Consider the following 19,639-nt stretch of genomic DNA (forward strand, 5'->3'; position numbering starts at 1 on the left):
AAACCATGGTGCGAAAACTCAAAATACATAAGAATCGCATGCAAAGAAAATCTTACCATCCATATTCGAATCCCATCTGCCAAGCAATACACCTGTGCAAACTCTTCGCTCAGGGCTGTGTTGCCCCCACTTTTTACTGGGGAAAGGAGAGACGATGGAGATTATACTCAGTTAACTCAATTCAGTACTGCAACTTTAAGCACAAAGTAACTTCTAAAACTCCTAACACAGAGAAAAAGTCTTTCCCCTGATGCTCACACCGTGCAGGTGGAACGAGGGAGGGGATCAGTTAAGCCACAAACACCAGTAATGGGTTCTCTGTGTTACTACAAACTCATTTTTTTCAAGTGAACAGCATCTGAAATGGACATACTATTAAATGGAGTAAAATATTTAAAGTAAAAATATGAAAGTAAAATATCAAAAATATTAAAAGTAAAATGAAAATTATTAAAAGTAAAATGAAAAGTATTAAAAGTAGGTAAAAAATAATTATTAACATGAAAAAAGTTCATGGTATAAATTAAGTAAAAAAGATTGGTTTTGAAACAGTATAAACACAAAATTATCTATTTAAAAAGACCATACATACTAGAAACGTGATGGATATATGTGATCTATACACAGATAGATACGCCATGTAAATATGCCTAGATAAAAAGCCCAGGTATATACACAGAAAAACACTAACAGATGTGTTCTTGAAGTGGTGAGATGACAACTGACCGTTATCTTAAGCTTTCCTGTACTTTGTAGGTTTCCACGTGAATGGGTAATATTTTTATAATTAGAAAAGTAACAAAGAAGTTGTTTGTTTAAAGGAAACATCTCCTTTCTTGGCTTGTAAAAACTGGAGGATCACAGACTAGAACAGCACGCAGCTCTCCACAGAACCTCCGCGGCACCGACGAACAGCGCGAGGGCCACGGCCACACACGGGGGAGGCGCTGGGCGCCCCCGCAGGCACTGGGAACGCAATGCTGAGAAAAACAGAGCTGGCTCTGCCCTCAGGCAGCTTACAGGCTAGTTGAAAAACTCCTCCCACGTACCTCTAATGCAAAAAGGTGAGCCATTTTTAGACATTTTTAGAGCTAGACAAGGCCCACCCCTCAAGGAGCTCGGCCTGGTAGGACCCAGAAAGAGCCTCTGAAGAACGGAGACCAGCTGTATCTCCAAAGCCCAGCGGTAGGTTATTCTGGAAACAACCTGTATTCAGGGAAGTTTCTAGTTCCCGTATCAGACTGTATCTCTCTCCTGAAATTAGGGATGTGCTATCTGAACATGATCTGAAAAGGAGCTGGGGAGCCTGCCACCAGCCAGAAACTTTGTTTCTCAGCTTAAACTCACAAGGCTTTCATCTGCTCATAGTTCCCGCAGGTAAAAAAGACTGTCCAGCTCTCTTACTATAATTTGATTATGAAAACATAAACTGGAATTTTTTTTTTTTTTTTAAACCTGGCAGGTCACCTGGTACCCCACCTCCTAGCAGAGACACAGTCTTCCATAGGACACTGGTTTTCATAAACCACTCATGCCTCAATGTAGGTTTTATTTATTTGAGCAGCTTCTTCAAGGAAATAGTAAGAATTGAGGGACGAAGGATTCCCTGAGATGTTTTAGAAACCAGGAAATAAACTCTGCGCTGTGAGAGCTAAACAACCGGGCGGTACGGGGCAGGAGTGACTGTCACTGGAATACTTACTAACAGCGGCAACCATCTGTGACCTGCTCTAATGGGGAAAGCACTGTTCCTGCTCAGCTCATCTGCACCATGAAAGCCACACACACCCTGCCAAAGTGCTTGGGAAAAGCCCTAGCTCCTCTTTACGTAGGGCTTGAAAGGTTCTTCCCTTGAGAGATTATGGGGAGAGAGAGGCCCTCCCTCCTGTGGGTCCCACCGGCTGCCGGCTACACACAGGACGCAGACGACATCTCGGGGGGATGCGAGCAACAGAAATGGTGAGGAGCGGGCTACCAACCAGGAAGCCTACAAAAGCTTTCAGTCTAAAGATAAGAGTGATTACATTTCCCTCCTTGGTTATCAGCACACTGAATTACCAAAACAACTCAGGGTTTAACCAGCATTTCTTAGAATGTTCGAGCTACCAACTCCCGAGTTTACAGATAAGGGGACGAAGGCACAGAAAGCTTGTGTGAGTAACCTGAAGCTGCGCAACTTCTAGTTCTCGCCCAAGACTATAACCCAAGTTAGGGTCTCCTTCCCTTAAACTTCTTGGCAGTTTTCCACAAGGATTTTGGAGAAAGAAGTGACCTGCTGATCAGGAAACTCAAGGCTCCTTGCACACACGACAATCCACTAACTATAACTGGTCACGGATCTTCTGACTGGCAGAGTAGGACTTAACGAGATGAAGTCTACAGGCGTAGAGATATATTTCAAAATGTTAGAAACGTTCCCACTGGCCTTCGGATCAGAAGTATCCCTGTAATATAAGTTACCATATTTCTGTAGCTTCTCATACAAGCCTGGAGTGCGACACACCAGAGCGGCAAAGGTGGCGTTCACAGCTTGATCAATAGCAGAACCAGCAACTATATCTGTCTTTGGGGCCTGTTTTCTACATGCCTGTATGAATCCTTTGAAAAGTTCTGAAAATGGCCCACAGAAGTTCTGGGCAGGGTCTGACTGTGCAAACTCAAGAAGAAAGTGGTGGCAGGGGTCGTCGGGGATGTTCTTGACCTGGAACAAAACAACAAGAACACATCACGTTGAACCAAGTCATTCAGACAACCAAGTTCACCCAACACTGACTAGAACACAGCGTAAGGACAGAACAGGAAGCTTCAATCTACTGCAGAAACCAGACAGAGACACAGCTTTAAAAACAAGGAAAACATAAATAAAACACCACACGTGTGAACACGAGCGCCACCGCAGAGGGCAAGGTGAGCGAGTGCCAAATGCCAGGAAGGCGAGCCCGTACTGAGAGCCCCCAGGAGAGCTCCTGGCAGGCTAGGTGATGAGGAGAAGCCTCCTGGGGGGTGTGGGCTTCAGGCTGGACCCTGACAACTGAGCAGCTCTGGCCCCTGAGGAATAAAACCATTAGCAGAAGTGGAGTCCCAGCTGGGGAGCGGAGGGGTAAGGTGAAAGGAGACTGGACAGAGCCTCAACTGTCACACTGAGGGGCTTAGGCTCCACCCTGGGGGCAACAGGAGCCATTAATGGTGCTTGGCCACAGAATATAACGAGATAATTCAGCAGTTAAAAAACCCTGGTAGGTCCCAATGTCCCAGTACAAGCGCAGGATGAGGGCCTGGAGAAAGATGTAGACGGAGGAGCTGGGAGGAGCTGAACACCCCCAGGAGAATCCACAGGGCTGGTGGCGGACTGGGCGGGAGACGTGAGAACAAGCCGGGGCGCCGTGGCTCAGCGCCGAGGAAAACAAGAACGGCAGTGACAGCAGGGAGCAGCCAGAGGAGGGACATGACCACCTCTGAGTGAAGAGGAGTCGGGACACTGACATGGAACTACCCAACGAGAGGACAGGGACACGGCAGTGGAGCCCGGAGAAGCACCAGGGCTACGGGGCTGATGTTTCGGGAGGTTCTGCACAGACGTGACAGCAGAAGAGAGAAGACAGGACAGTGTCTTGGTGGGCTGCGGGGAAGGGGAGAAAGCCGAGTTAAGCCTCCTCTCTAGGGAAGGAAGAACAGGAGAGGCCCCCCGAGGAGGCAGGGCCACAGCGGAGGTCAAAAGAAGACAGTGGGCTGTCACGGAGCCAAAGGAACAGAGGCTCTGAAGGACCCAAATTTAACAGAGGTCAAGGGGGGAGGCTGAGGAAGAGCCCCAGGATTCTCAGCTACCCACGGAGTGACGTGGGCGAGGGAGGGAGGAAGAGCGGTAGAGCAGAGACAGCAAACAACTTGTCCAGCTCATGAGCCACCGTAAGCCGAGGGAACACGCCGCTGTTCCACGGAGAACACAAAGTGCGTACAAATCGTTTACTCTGACAGCTGACTCAGCGGCTGCTAGAAACACACTCAATTGGCTTATTCAGCAACTTGGCCAGATTTCCTGAGCACCAACAACATGTCTCGCCGGCCCCTGGGGCGCTCGGTGTGGACACCACATGAACAAGGGATGGCACCTGCCTTCAGGGCGCTAGGAGCTGAGTGGGGGTGAGGACGCCAACACAAGGGCTCATAATGGAAGCAGCAGCCATCAGCAAACGGACTCCATGCCAGGTAGAAAGACGCTGCAAGCGTAAATACCTCCTTACTATCCTGGTGTGGGGGAGTGGGCCAGCTCGCTGCTAATCCCAACTCTGGACTCAGCTGATGCCTGAAGACAGGTTTCCACAGCGGCGAGTTCAGGACCGACGCCATTTTGGCGGGAGGCACTGCCGTGTCACTTCCAAACTCTGGAAAGAGAAGACGGCTTGTGAGAGCCCTGTGTCTTCCCCGCGACACTGAGAGTCTGTGGGCAATCTGAGGACGTGCAGGGGACCCACCCCCATTTCCCAGCACACTAGCACACAGCCTGGATGCAGCCCCGCCACAAGGGTGCCCTACGGCGCTGCCCTTCCGTGGGACAGCCTCGGTCACGGGCACTTCTGCAATTCCTGTCAGTGCAGGAGATGAAGCGAGGTGAGGACCACCGCCAGGGAACAACCGGAGACCGGGCACAAGTGTTCAGTGGGGGAAATGTTCGCAATTTGTAAACTTAAGTTTGTAAAAAAAAAAAAAACAAGACGAATTAAATACCCACCCACATGTGTTTATGAATGGACATAAAAAAAGACTAGATGGGAATACATTAAAATATTAGTAAGAGTTCATTCTGGGTGTTAGCACTAGGAATGGCTTTTCTCCTCGGTCTTTCTCCATTATGCAACTTCCATGATATTTTCCTTTTACGTTCAGAAAAACTCAAGAAATGAAATAGAAATAAAACACAGTAGGAAGTTTTATTCTATAATTCTTGTTTCTTGGGTGCATTTAATAACTAAGTTGAAGAAATCACTTTAAGACAAAATCCACTTTCCTGTATTTAACATAAATATTCACGTGGTTAAAGGATACTGTTAATTTATTCCATTTCTGCCTTCCAAATTTCACTAACAAAATGAAGATGACCAAGGCCATCCTCCAGACAGGGCATCCTCAACACCCCCTGGGATGTGTTCCAGAGTCCACGTTGAGACACTTTACGGCCACGGCACCGAGCGGTCTACGCTGCGGTCTGGTGTGGTCTGCAGGCCTGCGAGGGCACCCCGTCCATACCTCCGCCCTGCCCTTGTGTGGAGCCGACGTGTGTGAGACTCACGGTGCGCAGACTTGAGCGCCATGCACTGGGCAGCGAGGCGTCCCATCAGCCGGGAAACGAGAAGCTGTAAGTCCAGCGCCCAGGACACGGCCACGTCGGGCAGGCCGTAGGCGGTGACGCTGAACCTGTAGCCCCACTCGTTGTTACTGCTGTCAGAGTGAAAGAGGAACTGCAGCCGAGGGCCGGCCTTAAAGGTCACTTTCTAGAGACAAGCACAGAAGCCGTGAGGTCCTTCAGGAGCAAGCATGTTCGTCACGACTCAGGAATTCTAAATCTAACATCGGTCTGCATCCTCACCATCCCACCTCACCACACCCACCCAGGTGACTGAAGGAGAAACAGACAAGGGAGCGGCTGAAATGCAAAATCCACGACTGCGCCGTGTGAAGAAGCAACATTGGCAGTTTTCTAAACCTCGGACGCCCATCTGCCCACTCCCTGCTCATCCAGAAATGGTGCTCGTGCTCCCCCGAGACCACCAGAGAGCACGCCAATGGCGGGAAGCAGCACTTCACCCCCCGTCCCCCCCCCCCCATGCCCCCGAGACCACGCAAGCCTCCAGCGGGCACTCCCGGCTTTCACCACATGCTCTGCGCCTTCCTGGACCCAACGCCCCACTCGCACCAGACAACGTGACAGAAACCAGGGGTGGGCAAACTGTGCTGTGAAGAACCAGACAGTAAGTCATTAGACCTCCTGGGCTGTCCGGGCTCTGTTGCGACCACTCAAGTCGGCCTCTGCAGCGCACCAGCAGCTAGAAACGACCCATCAACCGACGGGCAGGCTAGGTGCTGAAGTAACTTTATCTACAAAACAGGTGGCCGGCTGTCATTGCCAACTCTGACATGAGCCCTTCCTTTTACAGAAGTGCGAGGGAAATGCTTCCCTTCCAGACCTCCAAGGGCTGACAAAGGAGGGAGTCGGTGCAGAAGCGCGCATGTCACTTCTGGGAGCACCACTCACCTTGGGCCACTTCTCGGTGCCAACTTTGGTGTCATAGCGTGTTTTTCCACCTCTAGCGTCGGTAAATTCCAGATAATCATACCTGGGAAGGCATAATCTCCGTTACTCTCCTGCTCTCATTTTAACCCACTATTGCTTAGGAAAAGACCACGGGAGTCTTACCTTTTCTCAGTCTCACACCGCTCGTCAAATTCCACCTCAAAGTAGGTTGCCCCCGGGCTCACGAAGACAGACACCTCGTGGCAATTGTTTTCATAGTTGTGGGCAGACTCTTTTGTCCAGGTATGTAAGACCACGGGACATTCCTGCTGCCAAGTCTCTGCATCGAGCTGCACAAACAAACGAGTCAAGAAAGCAAGCTTCGGTCACTCTGTGTCCTGCCACACAGTGAACTGGGCACCTGTGTTAGCGCCCCAGACGGACGGCCAGGACACCAGACGCAGATGATCACACAAGCTAAAGTAATCCCGGTGTTCCACCTGCATACACAGGTCAGCGTGCATCTAGCCCTCAGCAGAGGACACGTGACACTAGCTTCTGTTTCCTGGCCTAACAGAGCTATTTCTTGCGATTCACTACTCGCATGAATTTCCAGTGGGAAAAACACTGAATTTGGGACCTTGGCAAATCTAAGCCCATCCTCCCTTCTCTCTCCATTTTTAGTCTTTGCTTTTTCACCTTTAAAATAGGCTTTATAATATATGCCCTTTCTGTTCCCACAGAGTTGTTTTGAGACTCAAAGAAGGTAGTGAAAATCGTTGTGTCCTATGAGGTTAAATAGGGAGAAAATTCTGTTAAATACGAAACCTTCTAATCTGCCTTTCAACATGTAGTCTCCCTTCTAGACTTCAATCTCGTTCTTCGCTTACGTGGTTTTATACAACTTCACGTGCTGTGAAAGGAGACTGACCTACATACGACTTCCTTTCCAATGCTGACCACACCAGGTCAAGGTGGGCTGCCATTCATCCTCGGTGGCAAACCACTGCTAAAACATGGGGGGTGGTCTTCGGGGGCAACCTCGATGGTAGGGGTCACTCAGCACTGTCACATCGCTCTCAAGAGGGGATGCGGCACGGGCTCCGATGTCCACTCCGGTTACCTTATTCGGCGCTCCTTCCGCGTCAGCACAGAGCTGCCTCAACAGTTCTGTTAGCGTACTGAACTCTCTCAGGAGCGTGCAGTGAGAAATGTCTAAAGTGCAGAAGTCCAGCAGAAAGATGACCTGAAGGAAGATTAACGAAGCACTTAGCATCCACCTCAGACTCTGCCTGGGGCTGCAGGTCACCACCCTCCCCCTCTACAAAGGCCATCACTGTGTCTTACCAGTTGACGAGCTGCCATCGAAAACACTGAATTACATAATTTTTCTACAATGGTTTTTCCACTATACTGTGACAAGAGGGATTCCAAAATCGTTCTCATGCTTGCCAGAAACTGTCCCACATCTACCAAAACATAAAGACGGTAATTAGTATTATGTGCGGTAGACACGTCACTTGCTTGGTCGTCATGAAGGACAAAGCTGGAGAGGGTCACAGGTATGGTGGCAAGAATCCCACATCAGAAAGACCACTAGGGGTCTTGTGTATGTTTTCCTCAGGGAGGAAAAGCAGTGCAAATCTCAGGGAAGGATCGCTTTTAAAGGGAGTGATTTTTTTCTGTCTTCGCTACTTTGGGATGAGGTGGAATCATCGATCGGCTGAGCAGCCCAGGGGCCAGGCTGAAGTCTCCCTCTGCTCACAACCGGGCCCGTCTTCAGTGGGCCACGCCGCGGTCCAAGCCGCAGGCGCCAGCACTCGACCCCGTCAGCAGTCCTGTCACACTGCTGGGACTCAATCTTCCATGTGCGCATTTCTCAGAACCTGTGGAAGGTCACGTCATTTTCTGCGGGTTTATGGGACACGAACAGGAGGATTTTTGGGGTCTGCAAAGACCGCAGCAGTGGTCACATATGCCTTAGACTTTAAAAGGTCAAGACTTTCTTATTTGGGTAACTCAGTTAAAGCCCGGATGACCGGCTCTGCTGAAGAGTGTGGCGTCACCTCAGAGTGCTGCACGACGTAGGACTCCACGGTGAAAACTCCGAGGCATACCACCACATTCAGAACACTCAGAGCAAAAAGACATGCTATAGAACCCTATTTTAAGAAGAAAAAAACAACCCAGAGACAGACCTAACTTGTAACTTAGAAGAGAAAACCCTCTGTGGAACTCCACACACGAGGCACTAAAGAAGAACGTCAAAACCCAAACAGCTCTCTGTTCTGGTGGGTTTGGGACGTCGGGGGCTGAAACTCACACTGGTCAATCAGGTCGGCGGCAGCACCTCTGACTGCGGAGTCCGTGCTCTTCAGCTGCAGGTAGCACCAGGAGAGCAGGCTGCCCTGGACGGCCCAGAACAGGGAGAACAGCACAGAGCCAGTCTCCCTGTGGGCCCCCGTGAGCACCAGCAGTCCACACTAAAAGAGGCAGACGGAGAAAATGTTCACGGCAAGGGCAGAACACAGAACACAGGCATGGGCATTCTCGGACAGCAAATGTCACTGGCTAAGAAAGAGCTTTCCGTGTTTCAAACATGACCAAGGGAAACGGCAGGTGAAAGCTCCTCTCTCACCCTCCAGCTTTCCAGAGGCTTCCCAGATGGTTTTTACTGCAAGCATCCTCCCCTTCTGCCCCTTAGGGGTCTTATTGCACCAGCAACCCCCTCTCTCTTACACCTGCAAACCTCCTTCCTCTCTGGCCCCTTCCCCTGAGCCTTCAACCACACCTATTCCCACCTGAAAAGTCATTTTCTGCCCTTCTGTGGCTCCCCAGCCATCAGCTTTGTTCTCACCTGACCTCTAGGGGTAAATTCTTGCACAAAAGAACCACAAGATACGTTCCTACCATGATTTCCATGTAATTGCCCCCACCTGGAAACAACCCAATTGCCCCTCCAAAGTAAAACGGATACACGGTGGCAGGTTCACAGGGGAATACCGCGCACCAACGACAGCAAACCGACTGCGGCATGCATGTCCGCATGCACGAACCTTGAAAACGCCACGGACTGGAAGACTGTGCACCACGTGACCAGGCCAAACAAGCCTGCTGCGCAGGAAAAGCCAGAGAGAAAAGACCGACGTACACCTCACAAGGGCAGCTGCCTCCGGGGAGGAAGGCACGTGGTGTGGTGGGCAGGGGACTTCAAGAGCACGCGGACTGCTCTGTCCCTGCACTCTCTGGAACGTGCGCTCCGCTGGACAAAGCTGCCTGCAGCCGCTCTGTGCCGCCGTCCCACCTCTCCTGCCTCACCACTCACCGACACCGGTCCCCGAAGGCACCGGCTACCACCTGAGAACAAAGCCTCACCACTTAACCGTAACGTCAGTGGCTCTCCTGAGCACTGAACGTCTTGAAACTCTCTCCTCCCTGGGCTTCCGCCTCCAGGGATTCCTTGCTGCCACTCCTGTCTTTCTAGTGAGACGTTCCCCAGATGCCCACGGGTGAGGAGGGGGCACCGCAGTCGCGGCTTCAACTCTCAGCTGTTCCTCACTGGCTGCAAAATTTCCAGCACCGACTCAGCTCCTGAGTATCCTGGAGCTCCTGCCACATCAAGTCCTACCAGAGCCATAAAGTCAGCGTGCCCACAGCCATTCTCCTCTTCAAATACTGCCTCTCCCCATCTTGTCCCTGGCCTTTTGCACATGCGTGAGCACGGACGGTGGCAGAAATAAAGACAGATGGGAGTGAGGCATGGCTAACAGGGCTCAGAGCAAATACTGATGAGCAGTAGACTAGAGCAGGAGTTTCCAGGAAGACAGAGATGGGCCAGACAGTCTGGGAAGGAGACAGAAAGCAGAAGGTAGCCAGAGAGAACATGAATGTGACAGCAGCGATAGAGGACACAGGCTTCCCAGTGGGACAGAGACGACCCTGGACTGAAAGTCATACTAGGTCTGCACAGTGGCCAGCCCACGGGGTGACCCTGGCAAATGAGAACCTGGCACTCTCGAAGCTGTCTCCCTAAGAGCAATGCAGCCAGGAATGCATGAAATCGTGGCTCTAGCAGCAACCTGAAAACAGTAAAGCACTGACAGGAAAAAAAAAGGAAAAGACTCAGACACTCAAGTTCAGACACAGAAGAAGTTATCGTCAAGTCACCATCACTCCACGCCTCAAGCGTGTGGTCTGGCCTGGCCCACTGTCACCCCCCCCCAACCCGGTCCATGTTCTGTCCAGAGAGCAGTCCTTGGTGCCCTAGTCACGGGGTTCTGTCACGTCAGAGTCCCAGGGGTGTGCGGTGTAACACAGACTCAAAATCCTGTCGGAGAGGCTCTAAACCAGGAGCCTGGGGTGGGACCCAGAAACCCAAATTTCTGTCCAAATACACCAGGTGATTCTGATCCACCTGACACATGGACTACATCTTGAGAAACAGAATCCTTCATGTTAAAAAAATAAAGTAAAAATTTGAAAATATTAGCACAGACAAAAGACACTATCTTTTCAGACTCGATTAGCCTGTGGGTTTACTAAGTAATCTTAAATTTTAAAAAAGCTAAAGCAGTTTTCCACAGAACTCACAGCACAGACACAGGCCTAAGTGCTGGGCTTGCCAACCCGCACCCCAGGGGACGTGGCAAAGACCCCTTCCTCCTTCCCAGAGGAATGAACATGTCCACACGTTTATGGCTCGCTGACTAGCAGGGGACTGGCCCCAGGAGCGGGCGATCAGGAGCCACGGCAGGCCGTTGAGAGTTGCTGCCCACCTGGAAGGGCCACAGGGACAAAGCTACATCACACTGTGGCTAACGGGGGCGGTGCCCGCGATGATCACTGGATCAGGAGGTGAAGGGAGCGAGGCTAACGGGGGCGGCGCCCGCGATCGCTGGCTCACGGGGTGAAGGGAGCGCAGCGGCCGCCAGTTACCTCTCGAGCAGCGACGGACAGGAGGGTGCTCATGACCGCCAGCACTTCGCTGCTGTTCATGTCGGCCAGGTCACCTTTCTCAGGCAAGAGCAGAAGGCCACCCGGATCCTTATCACTGAAAGGACACAAATCTGTCACGACTCCTTGTTTCAGGCAGGGCATGCTCATGCTTTTGTCTTAAAAGTTTCCAAAAAAAGGGTGCCTGGGTGGCTCAGTTGATTAAGCGACTGCCTTCGGCTCAGGTCATGATCCTGGAGTCCCTGGATCGAGTCCCGCATCGGGCTCCCTGCTCGGCAGGGAGTCTGCTTCTCCCTCTGACCCTCCCCCCTCTCATGTGCTCTCTCTCATTCTCTCTCTCAAATAAATAAATAAAATCTTTAAAAAAAAAAAAAAAAAAAGTTTCCAAAAAAGAACCCAGCAAGATTTCAGTGCCAGTTCTATGGGTTGTGGAGGAGCCTGGGTCAGGAAAAAGTCCAGGTCCCAGCTGAGTCTGGGCCACTGTCTGTCCCCCATGTCCTTAGTAAGCTCAGGCCTATAAACCCTCAAGTCCTTAGAAGAGACTCTGAGAAGTCAATCTGATGACTACATCACCTTGACCACCAAGAAGAAATACACCTAATCTCACGCTGGCTAATTTGACAACCCAGGCTGAACATCCCGGGTCTTCAAACGCTCCCCACATGAGCTCTGAGGCTCTTTCATCGCCCCTGATCCTCGAGTCCAGACCCATTTTAGAGACCTCCAAGTCTGCTCCCGCACTAGGTACAGCCTGACGTGCAGACAGGAGCTCGGGCTGTTTGTTCCCTCCCTTCTTCGAGAGCCTGTACCTCTGGTCACGCAGCCTACAGGCCCATGCGCTGCTTTGCTAGCCAAAGCACGTACAAATCTCAAGTCATCCCCTCCCAGCACACTTCCTTTGCTAAACTACCATTCTGTGCTTCTGGGTTTTCAGACTTGAGTACAGGACACCAAGCTCCTCTGGCTTCAGTTTGTGTCTTCAAGTATCACTTAGAAGCTGAAGTGCTCCAAGAGCTCCTCAGTGGGTCCTATTCGAAACGGTCTCATGAGGACTGGGCCTTAGATTAAACTCCTGGCAAGATCAGTACTCCACCACTGCTGTAGTCATTCCTGTGACTAGCGGCATCTCCCTCTAGAAAGCTGGCTGAGCAGAGGGGACGGATAGCTAAAGAAAACTTTGCAAAGATGTGAAATATTAGAGGGCCGAAAAGCACCATAAACTTACCTAAAATACGTGCACAGTGAACGGAAAGTGAGCTGCAGGGACTGCTTGTGCTCCTGCTCGGTGACATTCTTCTAGAAAACAACGGAGTGCACAATCAGAACACCTGTTCCACGACATTCCGGAGCCCGGGGCAGCATGACATGCCACTGCCCACTGTTCCCAAGCGTGAGGAAAGCTGGGGTTGGCCCACGCTTCACGGCACCCAACTGAGACTGGCTTGGTGCTCGGCGGGGGCAGGATCACCCGTCTAAACAAAAGACGGCAGGTTTACTTGGGTTCACTGCTAAAGTTCCCATTTCCAAGCTTTCCTGCAGGAAATCTTGATGCGAATGTTTAGGAGGATGTGTACTTTTCATCACTGGGCACAACATCACAAGAGGAAAGGGCAGGAACAGTGCCTTTCTTGTGAGTTTTCTCTTGGTTTTTAAACAGGACCTAAGCTTTCCCAACATAAGCCAGAGCAACCTGTAGTGACAGTTACAGGGATCATATCTCCTGACGAGGCCCTGGGCTACTTTAGGGGCACTTTCCTAATTCAAGAAACGTACCAAACACTGGCTGTTAGGCAAGGCGCAGAAGAGGAATTCCAGAGGATTTGAGACCCAGGGCCCCGCCCGGCACAGGAGGAGGGGAGACACAAGATAGGCCGTTCAAGTCATCAGCATGAGCAGGGAAAATATAACCCTACCACCGCTGTCAGCAGGGACCGGCAAAGGGAAAGTGACGGGGCTGGTAACAGATAGCAATGCCATTCGAGAGCTCATATGTCCTTTTCCATTCTTCCGTATGGAACACGTGCTAGCAAAACAAATCACTGCTTAGCGGCCTGGTAAACGCTTCTGGTAAACAAGCAAGATGGGAGTCCCGCCCACAGTCCAGTGGATCAGGCCAGCGGATGCTTCCAAGGTCATGACTCTGTGTGAAAACTGATCCTTCAGGCTGATGTGCAAATTTTGCAGAGAGCTGAAAGCAACCGAAGATCCTTCCCCCTCTCTGAAACCATCCGCAGTCACTTGGCCCCAGCACGAGTCTCCTCTACACGCATCTGCGGTTTCTTCTTGTGGCAGGTGTCCCCAGCTGGACTGTAGTCCTCCGGCACCAGAGACCACATTTTATGATTTGGTTCCCTCCTTTCTTTCTATGCATCCCACAGAGACTTTATTACATTTGCTAATTAGCTGCTGCATTTAGAAATGCTTTTTTTAAATGCCGGATCTAGTTTTCATCAAACTCCTATCAGTAATTCTACTACTTGCTTGTCTACGCACAATAAAAAACAATCTATAACCATATTACCTATAAAGAATTATTTATTTTATCCTTTCCAATTATCATGTTTAAAATTTCTCTTCCTTGTCCTACTGCACTGGCCAGACCCTCTAACACGACCTCCCGGAGTAGCAGCGTCCAATAAGCATCCTTGTCTTCCTCCTCATTTTGAGAGGGTTGCTTCTAGGATCCACCAACCAGCATATTATTTGTTAAAAGTCTGGGGCACACCCCCTCCACCAGATTGAGGGAGTTCCTTTCTGCTTTGAGTTTGCTAATGGTTTTATAGTTTTAATCATCAGAATTTAATCCTACTTAAATGTTTTCTGTATTTATTGATATAACTTTTTCCTCTGACTTCATTTACTAATTTTGTAATGTTAAACCAGCCTTGTATTCCTAGGGTAAATCCAACTCAGTCAGGACTTTGTATTTTACTAGACTGGTTTACTAATATTTTGTTAGGCTTTTCTTACAATGTTTACAAGTAAGACTGGCCTGTAATTTTTGCTTCCTTGTTACCCTTTATTTATGTTTCCCTGTGTTGTACCATCACTGGAACACTGGGAACTCTGAAGCTCCCTGACCTAGATGTTTTCGGTGTGGCTTACAGAGAGAAATTCTTTTTAAGATTTTAATAATTTGAGAAAGAGAAAGCACATGCCCGTGCATGTGCGCCTGGAGGGGGATGGGCCAGGAGAGGGACAAGCAGACTCCGTGCTGAGCACAGAGCCCGACCAGAGAGGGAAACTTTTGTTCTGTCTTACATTATCATTAATATCTTTCTCCATATATCACAGTCATTTTCACACAGAAACACTGCCCTCAGAATTAAAAATCTGGATCTCTGGACAGGATATTCCACTTGGTAACATAATGCTTATAAATACTGAAAGCATTTTTCACCCACCACTCCCGATGTCTGAGTGACGAGAAGGGGTCTGCGAAGGCTGCATTCCGTTACAGATATAATCTGAGATATTTATGAAATAATACCGGGGGAAGGGCAGGGAGACAGTGGATGAGGCAGATCACAGATGAAACAAGATTCGCCCGAGTTTACAACTGCCAAATCTACGTGATGGGTACATATGGGGCAGGAGGTATTATATTTACTCTAGTCTAGTATTTGTTTTATATTTCCCCATAATAAAAAGTGAAAATGTTAAAAAGAATGCTTGGTTGCAGGCAAATCATGAAGATGACGGGGAGACCATACTCCCCCTTTGGAAGACAAGAGGCTACGATCTGCCATCCCCTCCTCAAGGGCGGTGCTGGGTCCTTGGGCGTCTGTGTCTCACACAGAACTCTGCATACAGAGTGTTAAGTACACATCTGGAAAACTGAAACTGAGGAGATAGTCAGAGAAAACAGAGACTAACAAATGAATGCCGTCCCACCAGACTTCAGGAATGGAGCCCGTCCTTCTGACGTGAATGATTACCATCATGGCGAAGAGATGGCTCCGCCGGGTCTGTCGGTCAGGAAAGAAGACAGCAGCCCCATTGAGAAGGGTATTCCTGACTTCTTGTTTTAATGTTTCCATGGGCACAGAGTCTCCGTCCACCCTGTCCACCACTGACGAAAACGAACAATGGAATCAGCTTTAGCATTTCCCATCCACTCACTCACAACATATGTATCCGCTTTCACTAGCCCATAAACTCACTGCTCCCTGTCATGTAGTGAAAGCCTCTACGGCCAAGGCGGTATAAGGAAACAACACTGAACCAACATAAGCACTACATGTACCAGTTTTCATTTCATTACTTCCTTCTGAGCGGCAACTGGGCAAAGCCTTAAAAGTAACTTCACGTGTTCGTGTGTTTTACTCCCTGTGTATCATTACCTCTCTCCCCTCCCTCCCGTCCCAGTGTCTTCTCTACAGTAAGGACTGAAGAATGTGACAGTCACCACTCTCACTGTGACACATCTGTGCTCGGAAACCAGGAGGAAGAGGTGCTGACAAGAGAATAAATCCTGAAGTCAAAATAACAATTCAAAAGGAGATCCAAGGAAACACTCATTTTCCCACGCAGTGATCCCTCTCCTGAGCCTGTATGATCGTAGGATCCCTGTTCTTACAGCAAGAGGCCTGGCAGGCTACCAGCACAGGGTCATATTCAAGAAAAGCCCAGGGGCGCCTGGGCGCCTCAGTCGGTTAAGCGTCTGCCTTTGGCTCAGGTCATGATCCCGGGGTCCTGGGATTGAGTCCCGTGTCGGGCTCCCTGCTCAGCGAGAAGCCTGCTTCTCCCTCTCCCTCTGCCCCTCGCCCTCCTTATGCTCTCCTGCTCTCTCTCTGTGTAAAATAGACAAATCCTTTCTACAAAAATAAAGAATAAAATACAAAAATAAAGACAAGCCCAATGCCTACCGTCGCATAAGTGTGTGTGGAGCTCTTTGGCGGCCCCTGCCCCTCCCGGGGTCTGCCGGGGAGCCTTTGCCCCCCCTGAAGCGGCTGGCCCGTCCCTCTGCAGCACTGAGAAGCAGCTCTGCAGGAGCCGCAGAAGCAGGGTCTGGGCGCAGAGGCACTCCTCCCTCGGGCTACGGGAAGACAACGAGTATCAGAGAGCACAACGGCAGGCTGCTTTGACCCTCCAAAGCCAACAGCTGTCTAAAAAGGACTCTCGTCTACACAGCAGGCTCGGTAAAAAGAAGGCCAAGGAGAGGAAGCGAGGCAGAATGAAAAGAACATCGTACTGGGCAGAGTCTGAAAACACAGACCCTGCCTGAGTCTGCCCACAATGGGGCAAGGACACACGTTTCCGATCCTGTTTCTTCATCTATAAAACGAGGGCACTACCACAGTGCTTGACCTGCTTTCCCCACCAGGTTGTGATGAAAATCAGACGACAAAATGTTTGCAGCAACATTGCCCGGAGTACGTTATAGAAACGTGAAATGTTATCTTCAATAATAACCAGTTCTCTCAAATGAGAACAATATAAACTAGTGAGAAGTCAAAACATCTTACAAGAAAAAAAGGTCTATTTGGAATGTAAAACTTAGTGTTTTCAGTTTTGTTTATATGATTATAACCTTATAACAAATTCTGACCTACTTTTGCTTTAATTTACTGTAAAAATTCCAGAAGATCTGCAAATCAAGACCGGCGAAGTCCAGAAAAGATTTATATCTTAAGCCACTCTCCTTCTGCTGCACCTAAAAAATCATAAAAACCAGAAAAAATAAAGTGGAAAATGCATTTAAAGAAATATTGTGATGGCTCATTTACTCCTCAATGTGAAAGGGTGTAGGATTCCCATGTGGCCGATGCTGACTCTCACCACCTCAGAAGTGCATGCACCACTATTCCTGGTGTGAAATCTTCTACAGGATGTGTGTGCGTGTGCGTGCAGATGTGAGAAAACGTGTGTGTAAATGCACAGCCCCCCCCACGAGGACTCCCCGGCTCCATACACACCACACCCGGGACACCAGCAAGACGACAGGGCCACGTGCTCTGACCCTCACCTGCCTGAATCCTGCCCCAGTGCCCCTGCGGCTCCGAAGCATCCCACCCACCCCCGTTCATGTTTTCTGCTGTGACAGGAGAGCTTGAATAACACAGACCAAACAAACCAGAGTTAAATGGAGTCACAGCCTCCAAACTCGCCCAATGCAGAACTGCTGCCTTCCCCATGTGGGAGGGCGAGACGCCCCACCCATCCCTGAGCTAGGCCATGTTCTCTATGGTGAGGTGGCGAGAATCTTCCCTGGAGCCAGCGGTCACCGTGTTTTTATTGGTGACTGTACAAGTCAGTGTCAGGAACACAGATGATTTTAAATCCTGACATTTTGGTACCTTTAGGGAGCAAACAGAATTCACCTGTACCTCAGAAATAATTCTCCCAGGACTTAAGGGAGACGGAAATCCCATAAACTTGCTCGGTCTCCCTAGACTACCACTGGCAACCACAGCGGGGGTCTTCATGGTCTGTCTGTAGGTCTATTCCGGGGAGCCTCACTCTGACGGCCACACGCCAGATGGTCCCCCAGTGACTGACACCATGGATGCCCAGCACCTCCCTCCCCGGCTCCCCCCCATCATCACAGCAGCGTGAAGCCAGCCACACACGTCCCTACCGCACGGCTCGATAGGCCCGCTTTCACCGCGGCTGTTCACTTCCCTCAACACCACCATTAATTGTCCCCAAAGGAACGAGGTACCAGGTCATGGGCGAGCTGCTGAATGAACTGAAGTGTCCTGAGGAGCAGGGTGGCCCCACAGACACTCTCCTCCCCGTCCTTCCTGCAGTGGGCACAGACGACGTGCTGTTCCGCTTCGGCTCGCACAGGCCGGAGGTACCCGCTGATGCTAAGGCCTTGCACGCCCAAGCGCTCCGCCGACTCCTGACGGGTGCAGAGGAACTTCACCATCAAGTACTAGAAAGGACAGAGAGATTTGAGGAGAAGGACTCAGAAGCCGGACTATGAATGGAAGGGAGATAAAGGCCTTTCTGGGAAGGTCCCCCTATGACTTTAATGACTTATTAAGTCTCACTCTGCCTGGCATGGGGCACAAAATAGAAGTCCAACATCTCAACAAATGGGAAAGAAACACTGGTACTGATTCAAGTCAGGTTTTGGGAAAGATCCCAATAAGAGAAATGGCATTACCCCATCTTCAGGGCAAACGCAGGGTAAGACAGGATGAAGCAGAGAAGTGTGTCTGCTCTGTGGCCCAGTCATTTTGAATCAGAAATCAGGTCTAGGGTGAAAACAGTCAACAACTGTCGCAAAGCTCCCAACTAGTCTATACCACCCACAGCCCAGGACACTGCGCTGTCTGCTCGAGGCCAAAGCCATTTGAAAGCCCAACTGCTATGCAAACTCTCTGCTTCTTACAGTGGAAGCTCCTCTGCCAAGAGCCACTCAGGCCCCACCACTCAGAAGCATAAATACTTACTGAATATCTACTACCTCTAAGCCCAGAAGGTAGTTCTTACTTCTCTTACTGAAGCTTCCTACTAAGAGGGACACTAAGTACGTGAAAGAAATGAAGTGGCCAGACAATCACAGTTTCCCTCACAGCCATGGAGACACATCTCTCGTGCACTCGGGCCAGCGTGTTTCCACTCTCCCCGCTGCACGCACCCTTCCCCACACGTCCTAGCCTGGCTGCGGGTGATGACTTCATCGACCTCCAACACTTGGCAGCACACCGCCTTTCCTGGGAAGCCTTCCCCAGTGACCTGCGGGCCGGGTGAGACGTGCTTCCTCTGGGCGGCCACAGCCCCCGTGTGTCCCTGTACCGGGGTGTCTCCCACTGGACCACAGGCTCCGTGAGGGTCACAGTCACGGCTGACTGGCCTTCGGGGCTGGCTCCGGGGCTGGCACGGGGCTGGCGCATATGATCCACTCCGTGAACACGGACAGGGTAAAAGGAGGGAGTGGGCAAACGTGGGAAGGCCACAACTCGCTAATGCTTACTTGGGCAACCCTGCAGTGCTGCAACTTCACATCTGCTTCATCCCATTCTTCTTCCAGCTCAAACCAGCCAATGGGGTCATCCTCTCCAAGGTCATCAGATGAGCAACCAACCCTGTAAACACAATGGTGATCACAAAGCACCGTCCTCTTTCTAAACTTCTCAGGGGTCTCACGAGCAAGGCACCACCTGAGTGGCGTTGACTGGGATGGACGGATGGCTGGCCGCGAACAGGCAGGGACCGGCTGGGGCACTGCAGCATCTAAGCACGGGAGTAGTTGCTGGTGACTTCCTCCCGTTCCTCAGCCTCCTTATCTCTGACATGGGAGCTAGTACCAGTTCCAAATACAATCTGGGAACTAAAGAGGAAGTTTGCTTCTCCAGATAACTGGCATATTTGAAGAATGAGACATGAAAGCGAGGCATCTTAGATGACTCAGGAATAAGAAACAACGCAACAACCGCTGTGCGCTTCTAGAAAGATCCAAAGGAGAGGCAGGTTCAGTTTTCTTTCCCTAGGTCTGGCTACTCT

General features: G+C 50.4%; 1 protein-coding gene across 2 annotated transcripts in view; it reads right to left on the bottom strand.

Annotated features, from left to right (window-relative positions):
• ZZEF1 (zinc finger ZZ-type and EF-hand domain containing 1) overlaps positions 1-19,639 on the bottom strand; it is a 103,375-nt gene that overhangs the window by 45,625 nt on the left and 38,111 nt on the right. Inside the window, exons 12-27 of one of the 2 annotated variants that reach the window (XM_032432021.1) lie at positions 19,110-19,221; positions 17,847-18,062; positions 16,738-16,838; positions 16,051-16,220; positions 15,121-15,254; positions 12,408-12,478; positions 11,165-11,279; positions 8,553-8,712; positions 7,577-7,698; positions 7,353-7,475; positions 6,413-6,579; positions 6,251-6,332; positions 5,288-5,489; positions 4,234-4,382; positions 2,461-2,701; positions 57-136 (exon numbers count right to left, since the gene is read on the bottom strand). In XM_032432021.1, coding sequence (XP_032287912.1) covers positions 57-136; positions 2,461-2,701; positions 4,234-4,382; positions 5,288-5,489; positions 6,251-6,332; positions 6,413-6,579; positions 7,353-7,475; positions 7,577-7,698; positions 8,553-8,712; positions 11,165-11,279; positions 12,408-12,478; positions 15,121-15,254; positions 16,051-16,220; positions 16,738-16,838; positions 17,847-18,062; positions 19,110-19,221 — 2,245 coding nt within the window. The remainder of the gene's footprint in view (positions 1-56; positions 137-2,460; positions 2,702-4,233; positions 4,383-5,287; positions 5,490-6,250; positions 6,333-6,412; positions 6,580-7,352; positions 7,476-7,576; positions 7,699-8,552; positions 8,713-11,164; positions 11,280-12,407; positions 12,479-15,120; positions 15,255-16,050; positions 16,221-16,737; positions 16,839-17,846; positions 18,063-19,109; positions 19,222-19,639) is intronic. The other variant, XM_032432022.1, reaches the window with a different exon arrangement.

The sequence above is a fragment of the Phoca vitulina genome, unplaced genomic scaffold (assembly GCF_004348235.1).
Source record: "Phoca vitulina isolate PV1807 unplaced genomic scaffold, GSC_HSeal_1.0 scaffold47, whole genome shotgun sequence".
Lineage (NCBI taxonomy): Eukaryota > Metazoa > Chordata > Mammalia > Carnivora > Phocidae > Phoca > Phoca vitulina.